The sequence below is a fragment of the Macaca thibetana genome, chromosome 8 (genome assembly GCF_024542745.1).
Source record: "Macaca thibetana thibetana isolate TM-01 chromosome 8, ASM2454274v1, whole genome shotgun sequence".
NCBI lineage: Eukaryota > Metazoa > Chordata > Mammalia > Primates > Cercopithecidae > Macaca > Macaca thibetana.
This window is the reverse complement of record NC_065585.1, coordinates 124,778,954-124,796,435: the sequence shown is the minus strand read 5'-3', so window position 1 is coordinate 124,796,435 and position 17,482 is coordinate 124,778,954. Positions and strand designations below refer to the sequence as shown.

General features: G+C 39.4%; 1 protein-coding gene across 5 annotated transcripts in view; it reads right to left on the bottom strand.

The window, feature by feature from the left end:
- Positions 1-17,482, bottom strand: part of PSD3 (pleckstrin and Sec7 domain containing 3) — a 702,311-nt gene that overhangs the window by 352,711 nt on the left and 332,118 nt on the right. Inside the window, exon 1 of one of the 5 annotated variants that reach the window (XM_050801840.1) lies at positions 2,621-3,335. The exons of 3 other annotated variants lie outside the window; for them this stretch is intronic. Coding sequence is in view for 1 of the 2 variants with exons in the window: in XM_050801838.1 (XP_050657795.1) it covers positions 2,291-2,321 (31 nt within the window). In the remaining variant the exon portion in view is untranslated. Of the gene's footprint in view, positions 1-2,290; positions 2,587-2,620; positions 3,336-17,482 lie in introns of those variants that run through there. One more of the 5 variants, XM_050801838.1, reaches the window with a different exon arrangement.

Here is a 17,482-nt window from a genome sequence, read left to right as displayed (position 1 = left end):
ACAGTGATACATGATTCAAATTTGCAATGCAATAGTAAAATGTGTATTAACATAAAACAAGAGGATAATCTAACCCATTTTGCCCAGCAATAGAAAATAAATTTGGTATGATAAAAACAGCTGAAAAATGAATATGAGTAATGAGAATTACTAAATGAGTAATCTAAGTACATTATGTTTTGAGACACTCTCTTCGCCCTAAGAAAAGTCACGTTTTGAAGAAAGCTACGGTATGTAATCCAGGATGCTGGCTATTGTCTGGATGCTGATAATGCTAAAGGCACAGATATTTGAGTTGTTTATATGTTGGAAAAAAAAAACCAAAAAAACAGGAAAAGGCCTGCCAACCACTACACAAGCTTCTAACATGTGCACACAAACAGAAACTATCCCATTAACTGGACACTCTTTCCCCAGTGATTAATAGTTACAGCTGTGCTTACGGCAAACTAAATTTCACATACTAATGATTCAGAACCCAATTTTTCTTAATCAGCTCTAATCCCTAGAGAAATGATACTGGTTTACCATTCAGTCAATTTCAGAGGCAGCTCTGTGAGCTAAGGAGTGGCACCCCATACAGCATACCAAAGGGAAGCTTGAGCGAGACAGGGAACAGCCCATTAATTTTAAACCCAAGTCTCTGCAACTGTGCAGGGCACTGTAACTTGTTACGGAGAAGCAGCACTAAGCTGTGAGAGCTGAATTTGAGCTCATCTTTAAAATCGATGTTTTTCAAAGCTGGTTTCCTTTTTTTAACCAGTGGAGTTCTCCACTCTTGTCTGCCTCTCTTTGTCATAACTTCTGGTTTTTACATCCACATCTTGTGCTTCTCCTTTCAGCCTTTTACCTTCTGATCAGAGATGCCCCTCCGATTTCATCCATTCTGTCCATTTTCTACTCTCTGTTGGGGAATCCATGCTTTTAAAAATCCAATTGTAAAACTTCTCTCTCTTTACTGACTCTTTAAATTTTATTTTTAAAAGCCAAAAAAAAAAGTTTAAACTAAACTTTTAAATAACCCTGCAGTCTGGCTCACAGCAAGCTTTCTTCTGCTAAAATTAACACAGATATGGTAAGATTAATATAAACTGTTTCTTATATATGTAGGAAATATTGTGACATTTAAGAATTTGATGTTTCAAAAAATGATACAATTCTTTTTAAAAATAATTATGAATGCCAAGCAGCTGCAGTTCTTAGCAGTGATGATCGACTGCAGCTGTGGACTTCTTTCAACTGCTGTCTATGAAGACAGATGTTAGGTGCAGTGGTAAACATGCCACCTCACTCAGCCTCCACTGTGTAGCCGACTCAGGACTCAGCTGATCCACATTTGCAGCCAGCAGTTTTCATGCTCAATAGGAGACCCACCGTTTCACTAAGGATTCAGGCTACAATCTGACATAAACAATTATCCCAAGTATATCTAGAAATGCAAATTTTACAGAGAGTTGAAAGTCAGTTTCCATGGTGAGAGAGAAATAAATCTTGAATTACTATAAAAGCCACACTTTTAACAAACAGGAAAAACACATCCCTGTGTGTAAACTGAGATACCTGTCACCAACTTCCAGTAAAGATTCTATCTCAGTCTCAACTACCGTGTTTCCAGCACATTTTTGGTGCTACCTTTGAGCTAACCTTATTCCCTTCAAGGCTATTCAGATACTAAGCTGTACTTCAGGCACACAGATGGAAAGCAGTTTGAGCTCTTTAAGAGAAACTCCTCCCCTATTCCCATCCAGCACTACATTATGTCTTTCTAAAACCGGAGGGGTAGCTGTTTTCTCTCTTTCTGTCTATATAATATATCACAAACAGGGAGCAGAAATAGGGTGACAGAATTGTGTGTTCCCAGGAAAGCTGGTGGGAAAAAAAAAAAATGAAAGGAAGTAAGATTACAGGTAAGAATAATATTCTGCTTTCTATCTAAAAATAAAAATTTTGAAAAATTCAATGTCACATGCTGAAATCAACATTCCAGGTAAAGCCAGGTGAGGTGCTGGGCATAGGCATTCAGAGGGCAGGTGGCATCTCTCTGATGACTGGGAATTAAAGAATGGTTGGCGTGGGCATCCCTGAATAAATCCAAAATGCTCTCCTCTATGTCTGGATTCAGCAGAACCCGGTCTAGCCCCAGGGGTCTCCTACTGGGACGCTCGAAAGACAAGACTAGTAAGCAAAAGCACTCAATAATACAGACGGATACTTTCACAGCAGCATTGAAAAGAAAGAGAGATATAAAAATATATTTGCCTGCATAGACCTACAAATAGAGGTTACTCACAGAGATTACTGTAGCTCCAGCAGTTACCCATTGATCATAGAAAATGCCCAGTTCATCAGTTTAACGCTTGAGAAAAGTTAGCTTAAAAAGAAGCAAGCTAATTCAAAATATGCTGTTCTAGTCAACTGGAAGCAAATTAGTTTCAGATTTCCTGGCAGCCCCTTTTGCCCTGCACTGCACACGGTGATGTAAATGGAAGCACTTTGAGCACTTGGAACCCGAGCCGAGAGGAGCTGCTGCCTCAGTCCCTCTCACAAAGGCGGAAGCAGCCTGTTCTCCCGTTTGCTCTCCCTCTGTCTGCCTCTGCCGCTCTCTACCTTGGTAGCTTACCGAAAACAGCCACCGTAGGGCGTTTTTATATTTGTGAAAACTACTTCCAAGGAGATAATTGAGATGCCGGGAGTTAGCTTTAATGTAACCATGTCCCCCAGTGCAGCAGCAGGAAGCCCAGCAAAGGCTTGGAGAGGATTGTACCATCCCGGGTGACATCAGAGGTGGGACTGTCATCTTAGTATTATGCAGCATTTTCTCTGATGCAGGAATGACACATGGGAAAGAGACGGGTAGGTTCTCTTTAAAAGGGTTTAATTCTTGTATTATTTTAACAGACAAGGGAAATGCAAATACATTGTTTAAAAGCTGCGGCAGAATGACACAAATCCTGCTTTGCCAGTCCTTATCTCACTGCTAAGTGATGCTGCCATTTAAAGTCATTTTAGTGACGATTGTATCTTGTTCCTGTGATTAAATTAATATTTAATGGGTGATTGCCGTTACTTGGAAATGTGACATGAAAAGATTCAAAACCAGTAACATCCATTTTTAAACATGAAGCCATAAACTTTTGTATCACTTATAGTACCTTGAATGTATACAATGCCTTTCAACACAATCTCAGTAAAAGCACCAAATAAACTAATAGTTTTATACAGGAGAAAAGTGAAGTGAGGTGGAAAATAGCACAAGATGAGTAAGATACTATAATATTATCGCTCCTTAATAGTGATAATGGCTATTAATACAAATATTACAAATAACATGAACATTCCAATCTTCTGCAACCCTAATATTTCCAACCAGTATGAGACCCATGGGCTGACAATACAAACCACTTCACAGTTGCTTTCATTCATTCCATTTACATTTACCGAGTGCCAAACAGGGTGCTGGGAAACGTGTTAGGTTTAACTTGGAGAATGTTTCTGACAAGTAATCACATAATCAGGATAGAAAGTATTTACTTATGTGTCAGACACTACACTAAGCAGTTTTATTGTATTAATTCATCTATTTCTACTGGCAGCCCTGTGGGATGGCTACTATGATTAACCCATTTTATAGATGAGACTACTAAAACTCAAGAGAGGTATGTGACTTGTCCAAGATCACATGGCTAATGCTGGCACAACCAAGATTCAAACACAGGCAATGTGCCTCTAAAGTCCGCCCTCCCTACCCCTAAGCTAAAGTGCCTCTGGGGGGATTCCTTGCCAAGTAAAAGAAGTCTAAAGAAAGAATCTAATGTTCAGGATTCAGAACCATAGCAAGCCAAAAATAGCCACCTCTCAAGAAGGCTGGCCCAAATATAAGAGGATATAGATGAGAGTGTGCACCTAGAGAAAGCACACCAGCGTAGTGGAAATAAACCCAGAAGCAAAAGCTCAGTGCCGACTACCGGTGTGACCTTGGGCCAATGCCTTAAAACTTTCCAGCTTTAGCTTGCTTATCTCTGAGCTAGAGGTGTTTAAATTACAGATCAGTATAACCACGTGGTCAAAGCACACAATCTCGGCTATTAATCTGGATTCCGGCACTTTCCAATTATGTTACCTTGAGCAAGTTATGTAACCTCTGTGAGCCTCAATTTCCATCTAAAAAAAACGGGAATAATAATGGAGCTTTCTGAGGACTAAACGGACTATACATACAAATGTATAAAGCACTCAGAGTAGCAGCCAGTATAGAATAAAAGCTCAAGGTTTTATTACTGTTACTATAATCACCATGACTTTCACTATGATTACATTTCTTATAAAACTACCCACTTCTGGCTGGGCGCCGTGGCTCACACCTGTAATCCCAGACTTTGGGAGGCCGAGGTGGACGGATTACGAGGTCAGGAGATCAAGACCATCCTGGCAAACATGGTGAAACCCCGTCTCTACTAAAAATACAAAAAAAAAATTAGCCGGGCGTGGTGGCGGGTGCCTGTAGTCCCAGCTTCTTGGGAGGCTGAGGCAGGAGAATGGCGTGAACCCGGGAGGCGGAGCTTGCAGTGAGTCGAGATAGTGCCACTGCACTCCAGCCTGGGCGACAGGGCGAGACTCCGTCTCAAAAAAAAAAAAACAAAACAAACAAACAAAAAAAAACCTACCCGCTTCTCTTTTCAAAATGCTCTCAAAGAAGAGCTATTTTTTGAGTTGATTTGAACAGCAGAAAGGACAACCTTTGTTGGCTTCATACAAACACTAACCAATGAGTGAATCACCAATTCCCTATGAGATGTAAGGTGAATTGTTGGGCAAGCCTTCTAAGACTGCTCCTTCTAAGGGGAGGAAAGACGGTTAAGCACCCTTTTGCTCTCCCTCTTCCTTATGCCTGGAATTCAGAAGACAGAGCTAGAAGTGAAGCAGCCCTGCAAAACTGTGAGCATCCCATAAGCTAGCGGGGCCAAGCAGAAAGCACCTCATATGCACCACAGACCTCCTACCCCTGCCCATCTTCACATGGGAGAAAAATTTACATGAGTCAAGTTACTGAATTCAAGTTTTCCAAATGTCTAGCGTATCGCGTTGGTTTTAGTTAATACTTTCTTTAACCCCCTAAAACACCATTTCAAAATGTAAAGCTCAGAAATAAATTACTTACATGTTCTCTAGTCTTTTACAGCACCATTTCTTAAAAACATGCACAGAAACAGCACCTGCTTAGCAGTGCCATCTTGAACTCCTCAATTGTTTTGTTTTGTTTGTATTGATTATACTCTCTTATTCTCTGTGTTCTTGATACTCTGGCATTTGGGGCCTTGACTGTGGAGAGACTGTTCCTCCCAGGGCTGGCAAATTCCTAGAGATAGAAAAGACCCCTGTGCGAGCGTGCCTGTGATATACAAACCAACCAATCCAGAGCCACAGCAAGGTAATATTCCCCCTGTCCTAAATCACCCAGGCCCAGGTCCTGGACAACCGGGGACCATCCCTATAGCCCAAAGCCTGCCAAAATTACTCAAACTAGCCAATCTTAAACTTACCCAGCTTGGCTACCCTGTCTTGCCCATTCCCTTCTGCAAAAAAGCCAATACAGCTTCTGGGCCATGCTCCCCCATCTTCCATCTCTGGCTCCCATTCCAACCTGGTGCTTCCCTGTGTGGCCCCGCACAATGTACTGTTTCCTGCATGGCCCTATGCAATGTACCGGGCCTCCTGTGTCTAGGGATCTGTGAGTATGACTTCTTTCCTAACAGTCATTTCCATGTCTGGATGTCTCACCATAACTGACTTTTTTAAAACCCCATGTACAAATTTTAGAACAAAATTTTAAGAGGAACAAATGATTACTCACTAATTATCAGGAACAAAATTTCAAATGTACAATGTATTTCCAGACTCTAAAGTTACTAGCACTTTGGCTGTTTAGTTTGGAAATGACAAACTATAGGAAACAAATTTTTATTTGATATAATGTGTTATTTCTCAAAAATTTCAAGTGAAGTAGTACAAGCAGGCAAGCAAGCTAACTATTATCATCCAACCTGATATAAGACTTTCAGAAATACAACTTTTTCACAAATCTAGACTGACTGCACGATACCGAGTTTTATTATCACAACATCCTCTGTTTTACTGTTACCTTTTTAAACCACGGGATCCATGTAGGAGACACTAAGATTACTGGAGGAACTGGTAACAATAATTCCTAAAGTGAAATAACTTATCCTTCACTGAGCAAGTTCCAGTAAACAAGAAATCAGTTTTCCTAGCTCAAATTTATTTACTTTTTCAGTCTGGTTCTTAGATCTTAAAAAAAATTCAATGCCAATGTAAGGCTTATAAAAATTGAGTGTTTGTATTTTAGTCTGTTGTCTCCATTACAAGGTACATTTAAATGTTTCAGCTTAATCTAGAGAGACAATCAAATTCCAAGAAGATATTATGTGAAATAAATCCAAGTGAGCAGAGAGGAGAGAGGTGAAAAACCAAAACCTGTCAATAATGATAGTCATGCCAGAGCTCTGTACCCTAATATGCTGTTTTGAAAAGAAAAGAAAACCTCAAAAGTGAAATTTAACTTATAAAGGGTATACATACAACCCTCCTGGTAAGCTCATTGGGAAACACACACAATAAAATGTTTGCATGCTGGAAACATTACATGTAATAAAGAGGTCATTACAAGTCACCTGCAAAGCTCTACAACTGTCCTAGAGCTACTTGACAGAAGAACAAAGTTAGCTAAGCTCATTGTCTTGAGTTACTGAGTGTGATCCCTCTCAGAACAGAAGAGATGTGTGTTCCCTGCACTGCAAACTGCACTGGGAGTAAGGGTGGGAGGGGGGAACAAAGAGAAAAAGGGTCGACTATCAGAAAGTCACAATGAACATTTTGAGATTCCTGTCTTCCAGGGGCCAAGCAAGATGCTCTTCACCTCTCAAGCGTCCCCTGTCACCTTCTAAGAAACTCTCGATTACCAGTTTCTGTGCCCTAACCCAGCCTGTGATAGAAAGGAAAGATCAAAGAAGAGCAGGAAGCAGATCTCATAGCAGGACTCTGTCAGTCCCCGTTAACCCAGAGCTTACTATAGACAATGCTTGCTACATTGTAGACACCCAACTAATTGTTTCATTTAATCCTTAAAAACCTCCCTACCAGGTAAGTATCGGGTATACCCAAATATAAGGCAATTCTAAATAACTATTAGGTAGTCCATAAATTCCAATGGGGCAAAAAGTTATTGGCCATATTGAATATTTAAATTTTTAGGATGGATGAAATAATCACATGGCTCCTTATAATATTTTATTACATTAATGTGCTTATATAAAAATCACATAATACATTAAAACAATAAATAAATGCCTGTTTTCGTTCACTTCCACTTCAGGAAATGATTTTGTTCAAGCTTTTCACATGCAGTTTGTCGTAAGGATCTTTGCTACCAGTAGAGTCTCCTTATCTTGCATCTTCAGTTCTGTCTAAGTTATTTCAGATACAGCAATTTTTTTAATGTGTGATGGAAACTCTATCCTAACCTACAGTATCCATTCACTAGCAGTGATCTGAACATCACTTACCACATGTATGACCTAGAAAAGTCATCTTCAAGAAGCTAGTTTATCCAACATCCGACACCTGCACCTCTCAGACCATTTCCCCATAAATAACTACTAAACATGTGTTCAATTTGTTTTCTCCCTCTTTTTACCCTGTTCTAGTGATCTCCATAAGCATTCCAAACTGATATTATCTGTAGTTATTTCAAGCTCATACGTTTTCTCCAAAGAATTCTTTGTTAATCAAAATAATCAAAAGAGGATCCCTAATACAGAACACTTTAAGAACTTAATGTAAGACCACTCCCTCTTTTCTGGTATCTTTTTGAGAAAAACTTCTTCACCCTAACTTTGGGATATATTGAGTATTCATTCCTTTTTACAAACAAAGAATATAGAGAAAGTTTAGCAACCTTGAGAATATAGAGAAAGTTAACCCAACACATAGGGAAAAGAATAAGAAGCATCCCTCAGACCAAAGTTTAGGAAAGGGGCATTTAGTTGGCAGCCCACATATGAATGTACAGAAGAGAAGAAGAGAATAAACAAAGCCACTCTTTTACATTATGTTGCACTATCTTTTTTTCTCACACAATTGGAGGATTTTAACCTTTCTTTCCCTATTGATTACTTGCAGTCACTTATTGACAATCATATACACATACAACTTTATTTTCTATTAATATAAACCAAATAAACATTTTTAATGAACACACAATGTATCCTTAGTAATACAATGTAGTCATTGTTGAGTAGTCTGGATATTTCTAGTTATTTCCAATATTATCCTAAGTAAATTCTTTTTTTTTTTTTTTTGAGACAGGGCCTCACTCTGTCGCCCAGCCTGGAGTGCTGTGGCGTGATCTCGGCTCACTGCAATCTCAACCTCTCAGGTTCAAGCGATTCTCGCACCTCAGCCTCCCAAGTAGCTGGGATTACAGGCATGTACCACCATATCTGGCTAGTTTTTGTATTTTTAGTAGAGATGAGTTTTCACCATGTTGGCCAGGCTGGTTTCAAACTCCTGGCCTCAAATAATCTGTCCACTTCAGCCTCCCACAGTGCTGGGATTACAGGTGTGAGCCACCGTGCCCAGCCCCTAAGTAAATTCTTACACTGACAACTGGATAATACGGTTCAGAATGTAATCAAAATATGAGTCCCACTGATGCAAATGAAATAAATGTCCAATAAGTCAGTGATATGTATCTGTTTTGAGGACTGTTGTATCCCCATGTCACTGAGAACCCCAGAAAGTACAAACACCAAATTGCAAGGTCAAGATGACATAAAACACTGTCGCACTTACTGGGCAAGAAGAACTTTGATGGTGAGCTGAGAAACTGCTTTCGCCATGTACTGAGCCTGGGATGGAATCAGAACCCAAGGGTACGGGGACAGCATGGGAGCAGGAAGCAAACAGAGCTCGGGCTTAAGGGGCTGACCTGAGGGAGTTTACACAATATACCTCCAAAGAAAAAGCAAGAGCAAGTTCTGGGGGTAACTGAATCCCCCTAAAAGTAGAAAAGTCACTAAGCATCCAAATGGCATCTAAGTGGGCAGCAGGAACCATCCAGAAGGGCTCGATAAAGTGTACTTATGGAGTCGATTTGCAGCTAGCCTTTGGTTAAATTAGGTTTGTAACTCTAAGCCGTTTCTTTTTATTTATTTTTTCTTTCTTTCAGTATAAGATTTTCTTCAAACACTCTAGTTTGTCTCAAGTATCAAGTAAAGTGAAATGCATCATTCCACCTCTCCGTAGGGATGAATGAGGGTATCAGTGTGCTAGAGGGCAGGGAAGCAGGATGGGAACTCCAGGCCCAGTGAATGAGGGTACTGATATGCTAGAGGGCAGGGAAGCAGGATGGGAACTCCAGGCCCAGTGAATGAGGGTACTGATGTGCTAGAGGGCAGGGAAGCAGGATTGGAACTCCAGGCCCAGGCCCAGGCCCAGGAGCAAGCACATCGATGTGCTAGAGGGCAGGGAAGCAGGATTGGAACTCCAGGCCCAGTGAACGAGGGTACTGATGTGCTAGAGGGCAGGGAAGCAGGATCAGAACTCCAGGCCCAGGCTCAGGAGCAGGGCACAGTCTGGCCAACTAATGGAAAGGCAAGGTAAAGGATTTCTTCTAGAATCCCTCTCTCTCACTGGTTCACAGGCAACAAGCCCTCCCAGCTGCAGTTCTGCCACGGCTGCCATTCTGCTCCATTTCCTTGGCCTGTTGTACTTTTTCCACTCCCCTTTAGTTATAGGTGGAATCCCAGGGATTAGTTTTTCACCTGCTGTTCTTCTTACTTCACATTGTTCGCCTTTCAAAATGCAAGAGCTTGGAAGCAATCTCTATCATCCAATCAACAAACTGGCGTGGTGGCAAAGGTACCCTAGGTCAGTCAATAGATAGAAATTGCTTAAAACAGTGTCTAGCACATAGGAAATACTCAGTAAGAATTAGCTGTTATTACTATTAGTGCTGGGAATCGGCCTTTGCTACATTACCATGTGATTTGGGCCAGTAATGCTGCCTTTCTTTTCCAGCCTTTTGTACTCACTACAAAGTACTTTTGTACTCCCAGGCTTTGGTACAATTAATTTTGAACTTAATTCAAGCAATCACTGTAGGCGAACAAGATGCTTACTTCACAGGGTTGTTGTAAGATTAAAATGACAGAAGTCACATGCAACGGCACGTGAAAACCTCGAAATGACTAAATATAAGGCTCTACATCGATCATTCCACAGCTCTATGATGATAATTTCATGTGTCCAGACCTGACGTCTCCCCTAGGCTTCAGGCTACCTCACAGTTCTGATGTGAGAAGGAATCACCAAATAGAAACTATCACATAGGAAAAGCAAAAGATGTCAGTAATTTAATCCATTCGGAAGCAACTATGTCAATCAGCCAGAACAGACATCTGAGGCAGGGGTCTAAACTTGAACTGGGATCACAGAACAAGGAGAGATGAAAGCAAGATAACTGTAGATCAGCTTGTATTCTTTTAACTCTAAGAGTGAAGAAAGGCAAATACAAAAGAAATCTTATCAAGCAGAGTTAACCATCTCAAAGCTACATTCCCATCTGTCTTGACAATCGGAACTCCCACCCTATGATAATAACATAATGAGAGCAAACCATAACCAGCAGTAGCTCACACATAGTCTAGTTAGCTCACTTTGAGGGAAGGTCTGAGGAGACATCCGGAAGGGACGAGTATCTCATGTTTTGAATAAAAGGGAAAGATCTGAGTTTTGTATGGAGTGTTAAAGCTCTCAAGAGAGCTTTTGGATACTCTGTCCTGTGCTTCTCTCACAGACAGTGGTCAAGTCATCGCCAGTGACAGGCCATGCTGTTACATATCTACATTATCTCAGAAGGCCACCCCACCCTTTGAAAGACACCAGTGGAAAACAGGAATCCTGCACTGAGGACAGAGTCTCACTTTCCTGAGATCCTGTATGGGCTCTTGGCAATCCAGGAAGCCTGCTCTCTGAACTGTGCCCCTGCACCTATCATCCCCTGGAAAGCTGGGCACGTCCAGAGAAGGAGAATAAAGCAAAAAGTCAACAATTCCTAACTGTCTGGCAGATACCCCACGTCACACATTTAACATGTCAAAAAGTGATTGCCTTCCCTGAAAAACTAGCTCATGGTGGAGAAGTCCTATTTCAGATGCATCATTAACATCTCCTGTCACTTTACTGCCAAACTTCAGAGTCATCATATCTCCCCATATCTGCAGTCACCAAGACTATGATGACGTTCTGAAAGTCTCATGCATTTATGCATTTATATTGCTACCAGCGTCTCTTCTCTACAGTGCATATGATTAGTTTCGGAATTAACTGCCAATCCTAACAAGTTTCCGCTCCTCAGCACTAGTTCATATCTTCCAATCCACTCTAAGCAATTTTGCCAGATGAATTTTCCTATAGCATTTTTCCTTTTTTAAATTTCTGACAAAAGCACAAAAGAAATGTGTGTGTTGGGGGCTTTTATTATTACTCTTAGTTTACAAATAATAACTGTACATGTTCATAAGATACAGTGCATTTCCACACACGTATATGATGTGTAATGATCAAAGAACAGTAATTACCATATCCAACACCTTAAACATTTATCATTTCTTTGTGTTGAAAACATTCAAAGTCCATTCTTTTGGCTATTTTAAAATATACAATAAATGGCTGTAAATTATACTCACCCAATCCTGCTATAGAACACTGGAACTTATTCATCCTAGCTAGCTGTACCTTTGTATCCTGTATCCATTAACTAACCTTTGGCTATACCCTACTTCCCTCCACACTTCCCTGCCTCTAGTAACCACTATTCTATGCTACTTCTATGAGATCAACTTTTTTAGCTTCCACATATGGGTGAGAACATGCGGTATTTATCTTTCTATGCCTGGCTTATTTTCCTTAACATAATGTCCCCAAGCGAGCTCATCCATGTTGCCATGAATAACAGAATTTCATTCTTTGTTACTGCAAAAGAGTATTCTATTGTGTGTATATACCACATTTTCTTTACCCTTTCATCTGCTGATGGACATGTAGGTAGATTCCTCCTCTTGGTTATTGTGAATAGTGCTGCAATAAACATGGGCGAGCACATAGATCTTCAACATATTGATTTCCTTTTTTCTGGATATATACCAAGTGGTAGGATTGCTGCATAATATGAGAACTTTATTTTTAGTTTTTGAGCAACTTCCATACTGTTTTCCCTTAGTGGCTATACTTTTATTTTATTTTTGAGACAGGGTCTCGCTCTGTCGCTTAAGCTGGAGCGCAGTGGTGCAATCTTGGCTTGCTGCAGCCTTGACCCCCTGGGATCAAGAAATTCTCCCACCTCAGTCTCCCAAGTAGCAGGGATTACAGGCGCACACCAACACGCTCAGCTAATTTTTGTATTTTTTGTAGAGATGAGGTTTCAACAGATTGCCCAGGCTGGTCTTGAACTCCTGAGCTCAAGCCATCTGCCCACGTCGGCCTCCCAAAGTGCTGGAATTACAGGCGTGCACCACCATGCCCAGACTCCTTAATGGGTTTACTAATTTACATTCCCACCAACAGTGTGTAAGAGTTCCCCTTTTCTCCTAATTCCACTAGCAATTTTTTATGTTTTGTCTTTTTGACAACAGCCATTCTAACTTGGTTGAGAAATATCTTATTATGGTTTTGATTTGAATTTCCCTGATGAATACTGATGCTCAGTATTTTTTCACATACCCGTTGGCCATCTATATGTCTTCTTTTGAGATGTGAGGTGTCTACTTATTGAAGAAATTGTCCTTTTCCCAGTGAATGTTCTTGGCGCCTTTGTTGAAAATAAGTTGGTTATAAATATGAGATTGATTTTTCTGGGTTCTATATTCTGTTCCGTTGGTCTGCGTGTCTGTTTTTATGACAGTACCATATTATTTGGTTACTATGGCTTTGCAGTATATTTTGGAGTCCGGTAGTGTGATGTCTCAAGCTTTGTTCTTCTTGCTTTGGCTATCCAGGGTATTGTGTGGTTCTGTGCACATTTTAGCACTGTTTTTTCTATTTTTATGATGAATGACACTGGTATTTTGATAGGGAATGCACTGAACGTATATGCTGCTTTTTGTAGTATGTCCATTTTTACAATATTAATTCTTCCAATTCATGAAAATGCAATGTGTTTTTGTTTGCGCATGTGCCCTCTTCAATTTCTTACATCAGTGTTTTATAGTTTTCCTTATAGAGACATTTCATTTCCTTGGTTACATTTTTTCCCTCGGTATTTTACTTGTTGTAGCTACTGTACCTGCAGTTGCTTTCTTACTTTCTCTTTCTGCTATTCGAATGTTGGTATATAGAAACACCACTGATTTTTCTAAGTTGATTTTGTATCCTGCAACTTTACTGAATTAGATTGTCAGTTCAAAGGTTTTTATTTTTTGAAGCTTTCACAGTTTTATTTATATAAGATCATTTATCTGGCTAAAACTTCTGGTACGTTTGAAAAAAAATGGAGAAAGTGGACATTCTTGTCTTGTTCCAGAGCTAGAGGAAAAGTTTGCAACTTTCCCCAGTTTAGCGTAATGCTGACTATGGTTTTCTCATATATGGCTTTGACTGTGTCAAGGTATGTTCCTTCTTACCTAACTTGCTGAGAGTTTGACTAAAGTGCAGTTTAAATCTAATGTTTCTTTGTTTATTTTCTGTCTAGATGATCTATCTGATGCTTAGAGGGGTGTTTACCTGCCCAACTATTATTCTACTGTTTAAGTGCAATTTAAATCTAATAATATTTGCTTTGACTATCTGGGTGCTCCAGTATTAAGTACATGTATGTTTATAACTGTTACATCTGCTTGCTGAATGTGATCCCATTATCAATGTATAATGATCTTGTCTCTTTTTACATGTGTTTACTTAAAGTCTGTTTTATCTGATATAAGAACGGCTACATTTGCTTGCTTTTGGGTTCTGTTTGCATGGAATGTCTTTTCCCATACTTTCACATTCAGTCTACAGTTGATCTTTGAATGGGATTTAGGGGCCACCACCTCCATGCAGTTGAAAATCCACATAACTTCTGACTCTCCAAAAACTTAGCTACTAATATGTTAGCCTACTATTGACTAGCAGTCTTACTGATAACATAAATAGGGAATTGACACATATTTTGTATCGTGTATGTATTATATACTTTATTTTTATAATAAACTAGAGAAAAGAAAATGTTACCAAGAAAATGATAAAGAAGAGAAAATGTATGTACTATTCATTAAGTGGATATGAATCATCATAAAGGTCTTCATCCTCAACTTCTCATCGAATAAGCTAAAGAGAAGAAAGGAGTTGTCCTCATCTCAAGGATAAGAGAGGCAGAAAAGGTAGAGGAAGAAGAACACGCAGCAAGAGAGGCAGGCACATTCAATGTAAATTTATAGAAATAATCATAGTTTCCGTCTGACTTTTTAACTTTTTCATTTCCATCCTTCTTCCACTGTTTGCTTTAGTTTCAGTGCCCGGGGTCCACATCATAAAAGAAGTCAAAAACAGTCTTGAATCACTGGAGCCCTTCTGCCAGACTGTCTCATGTCAATTTATTTTCTAGAACTGCTTCTTCCACGTCTTTTTCCTCATCATCTGGCAATGATTTTGAAGCACTCATCTCTAGCAATTCATCTTCTGTTAATTTCTCTGGTGTGATACTTATTTGCTCTTGAATTTCTCTGATATCTATATCTTGAAATCCTTCCTCACCACCCCCCCACACACCTTTTTTCCCATATCTACAATCTCTTGTCATGATTTTCTTGATTGGCTCAATTGTAAATCATGTGAAGTCATGCACAACATCTGGATAAAGCTTTCTCCAGCAAAAACTTATTATTTCAGACTTCAAGGATTTCCTTTAACAAGCTTTTCCTTCAACAATGGAATCTTCAATAATGTGATCTTCCAGACTTTCATTATATTCTATCAGGGTTCTCTTCCATAAGCACTAACAATTCTTTCCAAAAAACACTGTGTGTAGTGAGCCTTAATGGTCCTTATGATCCCCTGATGTAGAAGCTGAATTAGAGATACTGTGTTTGGGTCCTTATGACCCCCTGATGTAGAAGTTGAATTAAAGATACTGTGTTTGGGGGCAAGCAGACGACTTCGATGCCTTCACTGTTGAACTCACAGAGTTCTGGGTGGCTAAGGGTATTGTCCTATATCAAAAGAACTTTAAAAGGCAGTCCCTTACTAACAAGGTACTTCCTGACCTTAGGGACAAAGCACTGATGGAACCAATCCAGCAGAAGAGTTCTTGTTGTCCAGGACTTCTTGTTATACAACCCAAAGACTGGTATCTGTGTTTATCTTTTCTATTCAAGGCTCAGGGGTTAGAAATTTATAGACAAGGGCAGTCCTCATCATAAATCCAACTGTATTTGCACAAAACAGTACAGTTGGCCTATCCCTTCCTTCCTTAAATCCTGGTACTCACTTCCCTTCCTTACTAATAAATGTCCTTTATGGAAATGTTTTCCAGAAAAGGGGCACTTTTTCTCTACAAAAAAAAAAAAAAACAACTGCCAGGCAGATACCCATTCTTCTCAATGATTTTCTTAATGACGTCTGGGAACTTGTCTGCAGCTTCTTGGCTGTCTGCTGCTTCTCCTGTTATCTTGACATTTTTTAAGGCAAATCTCTTTCTAAAATTATGGAACCATCTTTTGCTGGCATTACATTCTCCAAGTTTAGATCTAACACCTTCCTTTTGCTTTAAGTTGTCATACACTAACTTCATTTTTTCTTAAATCATTATAGAGTCTCTAGGCGTGCCTTTCTTATAGGTATCCTGCATCCACATAACAGGTACATTTTCAATATTAAAAAGTTCAAGGTTTTGTGCCTACTGAGGGAGCTGCAGTGACAACAAATTTCCTTTTCTTTTCTTACAACGGTACTTACATTGCTAGATTCTTTTATCTTGAAATGGCAGGTGACCACAGCTACAGACCTCAATCCATATGATACGTATCAAGCAATTCACCCTTCTTATAATATCATGAATTTTCCCTGCTTCTTGGGAGCACTTCCAGCATCACTAGCAGTACTTTGTATGGATCCCATGGTGTTATTAAAGGTTTATAGTATTGAACTAAACACGATGAAAAATACATGAAAACCATGAGAAAAAAACCTCTTTTTTGAGGTTAGAGGGGGAGACAGGGTCTTGCTCTGTCATTTAAGCTGGAATGCAGTGACACAATCATAGCTCACACTCCTGGGCTCAAGACATCCTGACACCTCAGCCTCCCAAGTAGCTGAGACTACAGGTGTGCACCACCACGGAGATCACTTTTTAATACAATACATAATTTACTGGACAGATGAATTGCTCATATGGAGCTGGTTAGCATCACACAGTGTTTTAAGCAGATACAACACTTGAGCTCACTGCAATAGCAAAAACACGTGGCTTCAGCATTATTCTAGAGTACAGTATGTACTACAGTTAATTTTATGCAGTTATGATTTAATACTGCATCTTTATATTTCTTTACATTTCTCAGGACTGCAAATGGCACCATGTGCAGTCTGGTGTATATAAGTTTTGATAAATTTTAACTTTTTACACTAGACGTGTGTCTATTTCATGGTAGTAAATGATTAAATAAACTAGTATCTACATATATTTTATGAATTCATGTCATAACTCTTGTTTATTTTTCCAGTATTTCTAGTCTACATGGTTTGTCTGCAAGTTTTCTCAAATTGTTGCAAATCTACCAAAAAATTAAACAACATATTTATTGATTAAAATATCTGCATATAAGTGGACCTGTGCAGGTCAAAACCTGTGTTGTTCAATAATCAACAGGTAAAGTGAGTTTCTTGCAGGCAGCGTAGAGCTGGGTCACGCTTTTTCATCTATTTAGCCAGTCTATATCTTTCAAGTGGAGAATTTAATCCATTGACATTCAAGGGTATCATTGATAGGCGATAACATACTCTTGTTATTTTGTTAATTGCTTTTTAAGCTGTTCGTATATCTTTTGTTCCTTTCTTCCTCTCTTCATTCCTTTCTTCCTCTTTTTTGTCTATCATTATACAGTTTGGTGGTTTTCTGTAGTGTAAGTTTTGATTCTTTTCTCTTTCTCCTTTGTGTATCTGCTCTGCCAGTGAGTTTTATAATTTTGCCTGTTTTCATGATAGTGATTTTCATCTTTTCACTTCCAGATGCAGGACTCCCTTGAGTATTTTTTGTAAGGTTGGCCTAGGGGTAATGAATTCTCTTAGTTTTTGTTTGTCTGGGAAATACTTTATTTCTCCCTCATCTCTAAAGGATAGCTTTGCTAGGCATAGTATTCCTGGCTGGCAGTATTTTTCTTTCAGTTCTTTGACTATATATCAGCCCATTCTCTCCTAGCCTGTAAGGTTT